Source organism: Aplysia californica, unplaced genomic scaffold (assembly GCF_000002075.1).
Source record: "Aplysia californica isolate F4 #8 unplaced genomic scaffold, AplCal3.0 scaffold00172, whole genome shotgun sequence".
Lineage (NCBI taxonomy): Eukaryota > Metazoa > Mollusca > Gastropoda > Aplysiida > Aplysiidae > Aplysia > Aplysia californica.
In genome coordinates this window covers 1,065,484-1,078,302 of record NW_004797442.1, presented here as the reverse complement: position 1 = coordinate 1,078,302, position 12,819 = coordinate 1,065,484, and the positions used below count along the sequence as shown (strand labels likewise).

At 37.9% G+C, this 12,819-nt stretch overlaps 1 protein-coding gene across 1 annotated transcript in view; it reads right to left on the bottom strand.

Annotated features, from left to right (window-relative positions):
* LOC101861504 (arylsulfatase B) overlaps nt 1-8,163 on the bottom strand; it is an 18,779-nt gene extending 10,616 nt beyond the window's left edge. The window contains exons 1-5 of the mRNA XM_035969703.1: nt 8,039-8,163; nt 7,057-7,168; nt 5,381-5,432; nt 3,468-3,571; nt 1,872-1,994 (exon numbers count right to left, since the gene is read on the bottom strand). Coding sequence (XP_035825596.1) covers nt 1,872-1,994; nt 3,468-3,571; nt 5,381-5,432; nt 7,057-7,168; nt 8,039-8,135 — 488 coding nt within the window. The 5' untranslated portion in view covers nt 8,136-8,163. The remainder of the gene's footprint in view (nt 1-1,871; nt 1,995-3,467; nt 3,572-5,380; nt 5,433-7,056; nt 7,169-8,038) is intronic.
* Nucleotides 8,164-12,819: the final 4,656 nt, after the last annotated feature.

Sequence of the window (12,819 nt, the reverse complement as noted above, 5' to 3'; positions counted from 1 at the left end):
TGAAGATCCTCTAAACGTGAAAAACGTTTATCCGTGGGGGGGAGGGTTGTCACCGTCTGTTCTCTAACTGACAGAGAAAATTGAGAAAGAGGGAAGGAAAAGACCCCCCCCCCTCCCCCACTCCCCAACCCTGTTCAGAATACATTCCAATAAGCCAGAAATCATAGAAAGGACTGTTTGAACACTTGGGTTTTTGCAATACTTGACCCAAAGACAGAAAGAAAAACTAATAATAAAATCTTAGAATTTAAAAAGGAATATTCAAAAATAATGTTTATCATGAGTTATTAAGGAGCTTCAACAGAGGTATAATTACATTTCCTAACATCTTTCAGGGACTTACAGCAGAATAGTTCCCAATGGCACTTCTGTCGACTTGTTCATTATTGTGGAAATCATAGCCATCACCTTGGAACAAAGATGTAGAAATAAAAGGTTTAGTTGGATGAAAGAAAAATAATAAATAATACTTGACACAATCATGAACGTGGAAATAGAAAGATGTACAGCCATAAAAACAATTATGAGGAAGACGCAGAACAGATACATACATCAGCCCAATTATGATTGCAGAAATCGAAATAATTGACGAACAGAATCAAGTAAGCGAGATAACAAAAGGGATTCACGATTGCAGAAAAAAGCCAAATCAACATAATCGTCTTTGTAGACATAGAAAAAAGGAGACCAAGGGTCTTAATGGAGACGTTTTTGCTGTTTCTTAAAAAATCAAGCCCCCAAAAACTTGTTTCACATTTAGAACACAAAACTGGAGGTACATAATATCTCATATACACAACACAAAACTGATAGAACATATCTCATATAAATGACACTAAGATGATAGAACATATCTCATATAAATGACACAAAGGTGATAGAACATATCTCATAAAACACAAAACTGGAAGAACATATTATTATTATCTCATATACACCCAAAAAAAATAAAAAAACCCTGAAAGAACATATCTCATGATAAGTACACACAAAGGTGATATACATAAAACACAAAACTGGATGAACATATCTCTTATAAATGATACAAAACTGGAAGAACACATCAAATAACATACACAACAACAAAAAACTGGAAGTATATTATGTAATATGTTACATCTTATGAAGCTAAAGTTCTTGTCAGGTTGAAACTGACAAGCATTTTTGAAAAAGTAAAATAATACGCCTCATGTACAAAACAGCCAGGAGATTGTGAACGGTAGGGATGGGTAAAGATGAACGGGCTTTAAATTTACCCTTACCACATTCAAAAGAGGTAGAAAGATTAACAATTAAAACTGAACACGGAATCTCTCATTACATACATGTTTGTGTCATGACTCGGTGGAATCAAGCACTCAGTAGTTTTAGGGTAAGAAGAGTTATTGGTATCTTTTTAATGTTTGTTCATTTGTCTTGCTCCTCGTGAAAAAAAAATTACTCATATATTTTGAATAGAAGTCAATATATTTGCAATTTAAGTAGGTGACGGTCGCCTGGTTTCAGAGGCAAAAAGAGCGAGAAAATGACTGTCAAAGTTTAGTAACTTCCAAAGCTTGAGTGTCCCCTGGAAACTGCAAATTTACGTTTTTGTGCCTTTAATCAACATCTTTCAGTAAAATTATTTAAAAGTTTAGGCTTCAAATTGGACATGAAGGGTATTGAGAAAAAAAATATAAACCCAAACACACAACAAGAACAAGCAACAACTACAATTCGATAAAATTGCCAAATGAGGGTAAAAATGCAAGTTTCTTCGATTTCATTATTTTGTTGAGCGCCTGATTTCACCACGCTGCCTCACAAATGGACTCCATTTTAAGACACTCATAAGACAACACTTATTTTTTCGAACAGTTTTGTTATCATACTTGACGACAGACTCACGCCTAATTTTGGTATAATAATCCTCAGCGCAGTTGTAGTAGCCGTAGTATGAGTCAAAGCCTCTGTACCTGGGCGTACACTCCCAGCGACAGAACCCAAGGTGCCATCTGGTGGAGACATTAACACAAAAACACCGTTGACTTCTACATCACACTTTATTTATCAGTAGCTCAGGATAGAAGGTTTTTTTCTCAGGGTTTATTTAGAGGTTGCCTGCCCATAAGGCAGAAAGTCACTTTAAAACAGGAAAGCGCAATCAAGAGGTGAGAGCACAGAGACAGAAAACCACAGTCAGTTTAATCTATATTAAAGTCGAAGTAAACATTACTCACATGTGTGGTACATCAGGAAGCATTTTCAAATGTTTTGTATCGTATCATTATTTTTATTTAAATGCCGGTGCTTATAATCCCTCATCCACACAATGTAGATATTTTAGTAGATGACTTTAACTCTACCCGTCAGAGCCAGCCAGGACTGAGGGGAATAAATTAATGTTCCAGCAGAGAGACCGACATACTCCATAAAAACGCTCCCCTCACAGGAATCGAACTTAGGTCTTTTATGTGTGACAACAAATTGTCTAACCTTTACGCTATAGATGCCAGCGGGTCGCACCCTAACGATAAAAGTGTTGACCATTCTGTTAGTGTGCCACTGGTAGGTCTTTTTTTCTTTCTCTTGTTTCTGTCCATACGTCTTCGTTTTTCCTTCGTACTTAATGACTAATAATGTCCATGTGCTTCTCTTTAGTCAAACAAACAAACCGAACAGCTAACGTGCAGTAGGTACATTCTCATCACCCCCAACCCACTGAGATAATACGAGCAATAAAAGGGGCACAGGTAAAGGTATCACAGATATGTGACAGTCCAGTCAACACACAGTGAAAGAAGAAGAAAAAAATATTGTTCAGTTACTAAACAGAACAACCGACAGGGTAAGCAATTAACACAAATCATTAGATAATTAGGAAAAACTAACTGCCCTTTGCAGAAATCAAGAGGATTTTGTTGACGCTATCCTCTAAGGAGGTCCATGATCGCCCGTGCCAGTCGGCAAGGCACCCGATCCTGAAGATCCTCTAAACGTGAAAAACATTTATCCGTACGTCGTGTTTTACTATCGTATCCATAGGACGTGGGGAACTCTGAGCACCCACTTTCCAGAGAGGAAATTTACTTGTAAGTCCTATCAGTACGTTGTGCATAACAGTCAGTCAAAATGATTTTTTGAGAAATGCTGAAAGTATCAAAGAGATCTTCGAACTAGAAATATTCTAAAATGTGAAGAATACAACCTCTGCGGTATAAAATGAACCCAGGCGTACGGATAGGGTTAAAATGACTTTTTCAGGAGAGACACGAAATTAATTTCCCCGTTACTCAAATGCTTTGCATTTTACGAGTAGCTCAGGTTATTTTTATAGTGCATGGGGAGAATGCTCATTCTTCCAGAAAAAGTTTCTAGCATGGTTGAGCTAGGATATCATTCTGAGGCACATAAACGAAAAAAAGAAACACGTAAAAAAATTGAACATATTATGCATTTAGAGAACTGCATGCATATCACTCTCTCACTTTCCCAGCATGTGTGTGGAGTAGCCATGCCTCTTGAGGACTTGAGGTAAGAATGTCTTGTCCAGGGGGGCGCACACAGGGGCACCTTCATTGATCACCAGATGCTGCCACAGGAGAAGGTATGGGGTGGGGGGGTGGGAGCATAATGGATTAGGAGGATAATCGTTGAGAATTAATTCACTGAGTGAGCGTTGTTTTGGGGTGTTCTGAAAAAGATGCTTAACCTCGTAATTCATACCAATGTCTTTCACTTCTATTTTCCTTATCTAAATCTTTAAAAAGCAGGCAACAACATGTTAACAATAAAATGTGCCAATTTATTTTGCTTATTTGTGTATGAAGGTTTGGAATGTGCCGTAACATTGCCTTTAGTCTGCTGCTGGTCCCATATTTGTGTTCGTAACGTTGTTAAGGGGAAGAGGTATAGAAGATAACAAGGAGAAAGCGCACAGAATTAAGAGGAAGAAACAGGGGATTTTGATTTTAAAATATAGAGGATTTCCAGAAGGAAAAAGATAAGATATGATAATACTTTATTTTCTCAGAGGGAAAGTTTTCTTGGTTGTGCAGGACCGTAAAAACACACACAGGTATACATGATAATTAAATTATATTTTATTTATCTTATTAAAATTTAATATAAAAAAGTAAAGCTGATACCTTAATGTACAAATCACATCACATGGACAATTCGACCACATGCAGACATTTATCACAAGAGCTTTAGAGTTATATAGATAGATTCGAAACGTATATATTCGAAACCGCAATATCCTTTGATGTTTATTCTGACAGTAGCCTTATTATACTAGATTTTAAGAAACTTGTTTTGTAAACTTGGTTTGCATGTTTTCTCTTTTGTTCTTAGTGGTAGGTATCTGCTGCTGCGTGATCTTACAGTTAGATTAAACATAGAAGTAGATAATAAAAATTAAAGAAAATCGTAGAGGATTAGGAGGATATAGTGTAGAGGATTAGAAGAAACAAACATTAAGGATTAGACGGGGGAAAGGGGAAAAAGGAAGATTAGGAGAAACATATTATGTAGAGAGGAATAAGAGGAAAAGAAATAATAACACTGGAGATCCAGAGCTATCAGACCACATAAAATCAATGCAGGATTGATATCTGTACACAGATAGGTAGATAGATAGATGGATAGATATATAGATAGATAGATAGATATATAAATAGACAGATAGATAGATAGATAGATAGATAGATAGATAGATAGACAGATAGATAGATAGATAGATAGATAGATAGATAGATAGATAGATAGATAGATAGAAAAAGATTTAGGAGAGAGAGAGAGAGAAAGAGAGAGAGAAAGAGAGAGAGAATGAGAGAGAAGGAGAGAGAAACAGAGAGACACAGACACACACACACACACACACACACACACACACACACACACACACACACACACACTCTCACACACACACACACACACACACACACAGAGAGAGAGAGAGAGGGGGGGAGAGAGAGAGAGACAGAGAGACAGAGACAGAGAGACAGGCACACAGACAGACAGACAAACAGACAGACAGACAGACAGACAGACAGACAGACAGACAGACAGACAGACAGACAGACAGATGACGAGTCTCGTGTGCGTGTATGGATTTACCTTATCGCAGGAAATTATATATTATTTCTCTAGTACTAGACCCATGCAGCATTATGATTATACTTTAGAGGTACTGCACATGCTGTACAAATTATGATAAATATTGAATTATATTGCAGATAAATTACGATTTCTCCAATATTATCTTCAAGTACATGGAATTAGAAACTTTACTCCGGCATGAAAATCAAACATCACCCCACTTGTCAAAGAAACTCCCACCCACCCACTCCAATAAATAACTATTCATGTTCTTGAAGAATCTATAGCTATAACTTACTTGCAACCCAAGTCTGAATGGATAGTAGCTGGTCATAAATGCACTCCGTGACCTTAAACAGAGCGTAAAACAGAACTTTGTGTTTAACTAAGGACACGGAAACAAATAACAACCACTTTTAAGAAAAAATCTTCGCCAATCCTGATCAGATATGCAACACTTAAGCATTTAAATATTGACTTCTTCATCTCGTCTTATCAGATAGTAAATACTTCAAAACAAAACTTGCAGTCAAAGTGTGTGCTTATAACTTTCAATGAAAAGATAAAACCCTTGAAGGGAAATATTTTACCAAAACTTCAATGACTCTAAACAACCATATTGGTATTTCATGATTTATCTAAAAGCTCATTTCGCATGCCTACCGGGTGCCCCTTTTGATTTTGTAAAAATAATGGAAAGTTAGCGAAGTTGCGTTTGCTAACAAACAAATACAAACAATCAAACAAAAACAAACAAACAATTCTTAGATGAAACGAATACGGTGTTAATCAGGGGGAAATGCTCACAATAACAACTTTGAAAACAAATTTTATTAAAAATAACTGAAAAGGCACACAAAAAGCCTATTTTACGTCACTCTTTACTGAAGCAGAAATTCAGTTTTATAAGGTGTAACAAAGTAACAATGTAAATGATAATACTGTCACTCTGTAGCCTATTTTTCCACCACGAATAAGCTGACTACTTTTTCTCAGAAAATGAGGTAGTTTTGTTTCCAATGAAAGCAGGTCCAGTAGTATTTTTCAACATGTGTATGTTATGTTGTACTTTCCAACATCTGTACAACATGTGTTGCGCATTCCAATATCTGTGCATTATAATATATGTAGCACTTTCCAACATATTATGTACGTTATATGTTGCACTTTCCAATATCCGTAAGTTATGTTGTAGCTTACAAGATCATAGTATTTCATATGTGGTACTCTCCAACATGTCCTTCTGCTGTACTTTCCAATATCTTTATGATTAGCCGTACGGTACTTTCAAACATCTGCCGTATGTTATGTTGTATACTTTCCAATATCTGTATGTTACATTGTATTTTCCAATATATGTATGTAATGTACTTTCCAACAAACCTATATTTTTCTTCTACTTTCCAACGTCTGAATACCATGGTATATTTCCAAACAAATGTATATAATCCAATGTACTTTTCAACGTCTATATTAACATAGTGGTGAACTCGGGCGCTCGTCAAAATAATGAAATCGAAGAAACTGCTTTTTTCAGCCGGTTTGGCGAGTTTTATGGACTTTTTGTTACCAGTTTCTTATTTAGCCCAACACTTTTTATGGTTTAAACATAATTCGTGTGGATTTTACTGAAAAACGTACATTAAAGGCACATAAATGTAAGTTTTCATTTTCCAAGAGCTATCAAGCATGAGCAATGCAAGCGACAAAACTTTGGCTGTCATTTGCTCGTTAATTTTACCTCTTAAACCAGGCGACCCCCCAGCCTGCGCAATGGCGTATATCTCGACTTCTATTTATGATAGATAGATATTGTTAAAACCGAAAGCAAGGCAAATGAACAAGATTTAAAATGATAGGACTACCAAGAACTCAACATGCACGAAAATTGCCGAGTGCCTGATTAAACCCCAAAGTGACACATACTTTTCAACATCTATGGGCTATATGATATTATACTGCTGGTGTACGTACGGCGAGCAAAGGGGCTGCACGTAAGCATGGTCAAGGATGACCCCACCATGAGCCAGGCTGTCGATGTTCGGGGAAATGATGTCTGGGTTGTTGAAACCCACGTCATTCCAGCCTGGAAAAGAAAAGCACATACATGAAATAATAATTTTTTTAAAGCCCCAAGAATTGACTTAAGCACAAGAACACAACAGATAGTCATTTTAACCCCCTTTGTAACATGTAATATGCCACAAAATTATGGAGCACGAATCGTGTCTTGGAGTCATCTTAAGACGTACGGCATAAGAATCAACTGATCTAACTATGCCCAGTTGCTTACATGGCAAAATATGATGCACAACATAATTTAATTGTTGCACGTGGTCATTGTTGGAAACTGAGAAGAGCCCCAGATATATATGATCCAGGCATATCAGGCATTCATAACTAAACTCCAAAGCCCAATTGGTATTAGATCATGTAGAAACAAAGAGAAAATTATTTTAAAGAAAAACGAGGCCTACAGAAATCAGAAAATGTACCACTAGGCCTACCCATCACAGCATTATTATAAATAGCCTAGAGTATTTTAATTACAGCCAAAAATGCAGAGCACATTTAATTGTCACACTTACTAACTCTACTTATTTACTTGCTGATTCTAGCCTTCAGTTCAAACAATCAGATATGTAATCCGTTTCTAAGTCAAGACCTTGACGCTAGAATTGAATTGGAGTCGTTCTCTCTCTCTCTCTCTCTCTCTCTCTCTCTCTCTCTCTCTCTCTCTCTCTCCTCTCTCTCTCTCTCTTTCTCTTTCTCTACTCTAGACACATCGACATCTGACTGCTAATATACTTTGAAAACTAGCCTGAATTCTAAAAAAAGATTTACCGGTACATGATGACCCTGACTAGCCTTTGACATGGCTATCATTACTACGTTAATAACGGTTAAAAAGGGCTATTTCAAATTAAATTCTCAACCTTCTTAGACGAACTCTTACCTAGATCATCTACAACCATGAAAACAACGTGTGGTGGTTTTCCGTTTACTGCAGTCAGAAGAACGAGCACTGGGAAAATAAGAAACAACCGCAACATTGTGTCAGCGTGTTCCTTTCCACCTGACGCTGGCAAACTGTACCTCTGAACTGATGCATTAGATTTTGATCTAGATCTAGGCCTAATCTAATCTGTAACTGTAGAAATGGGCGGAGGCAACATTCATATGTCATGTGACTCTTCGTACACCTTATCACGTGATCGAGGAGTCGTCTTTTATCGCGATGACTACCTTCTTTATTTCTTTAACAGCACAAACCGATCTTTATTTGAGGTGATTATTAAAGGGGCGAGGGTCAAATTCACTTCGACGATTAGGCCCACATATTATTACTGGTTAGGTTAATGAAATGATTCATCTAGAGCCACTTAAACTTAACACAGAACGGAATTAACCAAACAAAACAAAACAAAATATATATATAGGTTACTGAAAGGGAGCTCTCGTGGTCCAGAGGTTACAGTGTTTGCCTCGAATTCAATAGGTCTCGAATTCAAATTCGGACAGTGACAGAAAATATCTCCTCTTTAATGTTCTATTTTCAACCCCTTTCCTGCTCTCTGGCAATGTTCTCTCGTCTGCTTTCGTCTCCACCTTCTACCCACCCTCCCCCTTCTTTACCACGTCCTTTGGGCTCCTGACTCTTTCTGCAGCCTTTCTTTCTACTGCTACTCCTTTGCTCTTTCTTACTGCTGTCTTTTAGCCCCACCCCTGATCTTATTGTAGAACAGATCTAACACCTAGCCTTCTTTGATAAGGGCAAAAAGTCTCGGAGATCTCGTGTGCAAGTTGCACACGTTAAGGATCCCTTGATTGTCCAAAATCGATTAGAATAGACTTCGGCCGCCACCCGGGCAAAATTCAAAATTTTCTGCCAACTGAAAATGTTTAGTGTGTTCCACGTGCTCATATGACCTAATGCAGTTGCAAGCGCTGTAAAACACTTACCAACACAGAAAACCCCCCAGCAAAACAAAGATCTATAAGTTACTGACAGAAACATCAAGTGTATTGGGAATGTCAGTCATAACTGATTAAAGCTGGCCAGAAACAATAAATGCGTTTATAAGGGCTGAGTGTTCACAGTGCGCAGATTTAGGGGAGAGCGGGGAAATTAGGACCCAGGTAAACTGGGGCGAGGCCCGAAACATAGTTTTGTGGACAAAGTTAACAGCACCGTAATGAAAAATATAGGCCTCTTATTTATCACTATATCTTTTGATTGCTGTTACAACTTTCTATATTCCGTTTTCAAGTTCCAAAATCCATCCACGTATGCTTACTTTTTTTAAGATTGGTTTCTGTCTCTGCATCGAAAGTGATGAACTGAAGCTGAATGTGAGTATAGGTTTATATAGTCATTATATAATATCAACTTTATAAGATATATAATGATAATAATAATATGAGACAAGCCTAGTACTATCTCATAAAGAAAATGCAGAAGCAAATCTAGTATCTACCGATGGTCAGGACAATTGGGACACATTGTCCCACTTCACTCCACTGGTGTCCCAGTTTTCCTGTAGCAAAGAGATCAACTTACCCAGTGCAAAATTATCGCATCCGAATGAAACATGGTGCAATAAAAGTACAACGTGGTTCTTGTGTTGGTATGCAGCCAACACTATATTGGTCTGCTATGTTGTTCTAGATTTCTAATACCACTTTCCTGTTTTTTATTTTGTTTACTTTCGGGGTTTTTTTCCGAAATGTCTAGAAACTACAGGTGAAATCCCGAAGCTGGATTTATCCTAAATCTCATTTGAAATTTTGAAAAAAGTCGTTGAAAGCTTTCCAGAATGGCAAAATATCCAGGAATCATCAACAGACTTCGGTGGGTCAAAATCAAGTCTCTGTCAATGTGTGTAGAATAAGAGGAAAGTGTGTTGCAAGGCTTCAGCCGTAGGCTACTACAAGCACAAGAATGGATACTCGCTGACTATCTAAAAACATGTTCAAACACTTTTTTGAGGGTGATCACAACAAACCAGACTCGTTTGTTAGCTCATCAAATGGCAATATAGCACAAGGTAGAAGTTCCTGAGATTTGGAATGACAACACAGGGAATAGTAAAGGGTAATAATTCCACTGCTTGACAAGGCGCCCAGAATTGTCTCTACGCACTCTAGAAGCGACTTCTTTAAAAAATGTGTCTTTCCAAATTCTGTATTTGTTGCAGCCACCATCAGTATTCACGGTTAGCAAGCTACATTAAACTCAATGAAAACTGTGCAGCCCCTCCCCTCCCTCTCTTAAAAAAACCACCCCGCAAGTGATCGACTCAAAAGGCAGAAACAGGCTGGGAAGATCACTTAATATTAGAGTGGTGAACTTGTCATCATTTTGGAAAATGTGTCGTTCCAGCTAACGAATCTTCTCTATCCCCTGTCTACATTTTCTTAGAAGAAATGTTGAAGGGAATACAAGATATAACACAGTGATTGAAGCTTTTGAAGGATTTCTCTGCTTGGTGTTAAAAAATGGGCAGATGAACTCAGGCACTTTCCCCAAAACAATGGGACAGTACATTTCTTTTGGCTGTCCTAGCAAGGAGAAGCAAGCGATTTTAATAACTGACAATCACCAGATTCATTTGTTAACGTTTTCTCTTGAACTTGCCCAAAAGAACGTTATGCTTGTAATCACCGTATCACCAGCATTTGCATGGAGATGAAAGCCATCACAGAAGCCCTTAACTAGATTAAGACGACGGAGAGTCAGTCTGCCATCCTCGTCACTGACTCGATGAGTGCCCACGAAAAAGTGAACAAACACAATAAGATGCATGCAGTCTGGCGAGAGGCAATACACAGCAGCAGACTAACAAGGATTGTATGGATCTTTAGCCCTGGTCATACAGGAGTTCAAGGAAATGAATGTGCTGATAAGCTAACAGGCCAGGCTGAGATTGGTAGAACCATGCAATTAAATCCAACAACAGTCATAACAACAGTGACAGCATGGTTCAACGACCACAGAGAAAGTGAATGCACAACATCACACCCCATGGGAAGATTGAGGGAAGCTGGTGGCTCTAGAGGGTCGGGGAGAGACAGCAACCTGCGTGGAAAAACCAGAAGAATATCCAAAACTGCAGATAACTGGCACGATCAGCAAACATACCCTTTTATGGATCCTGGAGAGGAGGGGGGAGCAGCTATGGCATTGCGCCGCCTGCAGTGATGCCTATTCCCCAACCGAGTAAGTAAGTATCACCCTATCACCACACATTAGAAATTAAACAGAGCCATTTGATAGAAACTGTCTTTGGTTCCAGCAATATTCAGTTGCTAACAGCTCCAAGCATCAAAATTCGAGAATGAACATAACCATTTGCAATAGTATGGCATCTGTGATTAGCGATGTACTTGTATAGACCAGAGTAGACTCTTAATAGCAAACACCACCGTTTTTTCCGCCAGGTGTAACTGTTCGATCACTGCAAAATCAAGGCACACCAGCCTCAACTCCAACTACCCCAACCTCTGCCCCTTCCACCTGTGAAGCCATGTCCCACTTTAGCCCAATCACCGTCCCAATTTACCTGCCACTGTTCCAGTTCACAACATGCATATCTTGTTTAAAACCATGTGTAATTCTGTTATTAATGAAAGTAATTGCAAGCTTTATACGTGTATATTGTATTGTCCTTAAAAAGGTGTTTCGTGTTTAACTCATACCAGGTCTTAGTTTTTCAAATGAATGAGAAACAATTAACAGTTTAAACTGTGACAAGCCAAATGGTGTCCGGCTTCTTCCCACTCTCCCTAATGCGCTTCACAGGAAAGGGGCAAGATAGGGAACCCCCCCCCTCCCCCCAAGTCTCTGATTTTTGCTTTGAACAGACTTTATCAGTCTTTTTCTTTTAGCCAATGTAAATTATTTTTGGACGTAATACCACTCGTGTTTCGTCACTACAGTGCGGTCAAAAATTCGTGGCACAACGTAATATCCTCAAATATCTCTTTAACGGATAATCAATGTCACCCATACATTGCACATCAGTATGTAAAATTGTGTCGCTTAATCATATTTTTCCATAAAAATTGAGGACAGATTAAAAAGCTTTTCTTCTTAAATTTATGTAAAATGCTACACATTTTCATCACTCGGAAAATGTGATTGTTCACAGCATTTCCCGCTTCTCACACATATTTTGCATACACATATGACCTACGTCCCTTCTAACCAATGAAACTTTTAGTGGATCAACTTATTATAAGAAACTAATTCTATAGTGAACATATTCTTTGTTCTAAAGGTTTCTAAAACATGAGTTTATTAAAGCATATTGTCGCGATTAGTGGAAACAAAATGACGGACGTGCTCTTAAAAGCGATATTGCCCGAGCTGTAATTTTTTTTAAATCTGTAAAAAAAAAATGTATTGGTATTAAACAGAGAATTTTCTAGAATAAAGCCAACAGGTCGAGTTTACAAAAATATTGATCTGTTTTAAGACAAACTGATTTAAGTCACTCTGCAAAGCTGGAGAGTCTATGTTCGAGAGTTCAGGGAATATTTGACATGAGTTGCGCCACAAACTTTTGACGTCACTGTAACTGATAGATCTAGATCTAGCTCTTTTTCTGACGTCACAAATGAAATTGAATTGCCTCTTTAATAACCAAGCTGTTTCAATTAATGTGGGTACTATGATTATAGGAATAAAACTTTCCCACCATCTACAATAATTAGCGAACTTAAAGGGACACCAAA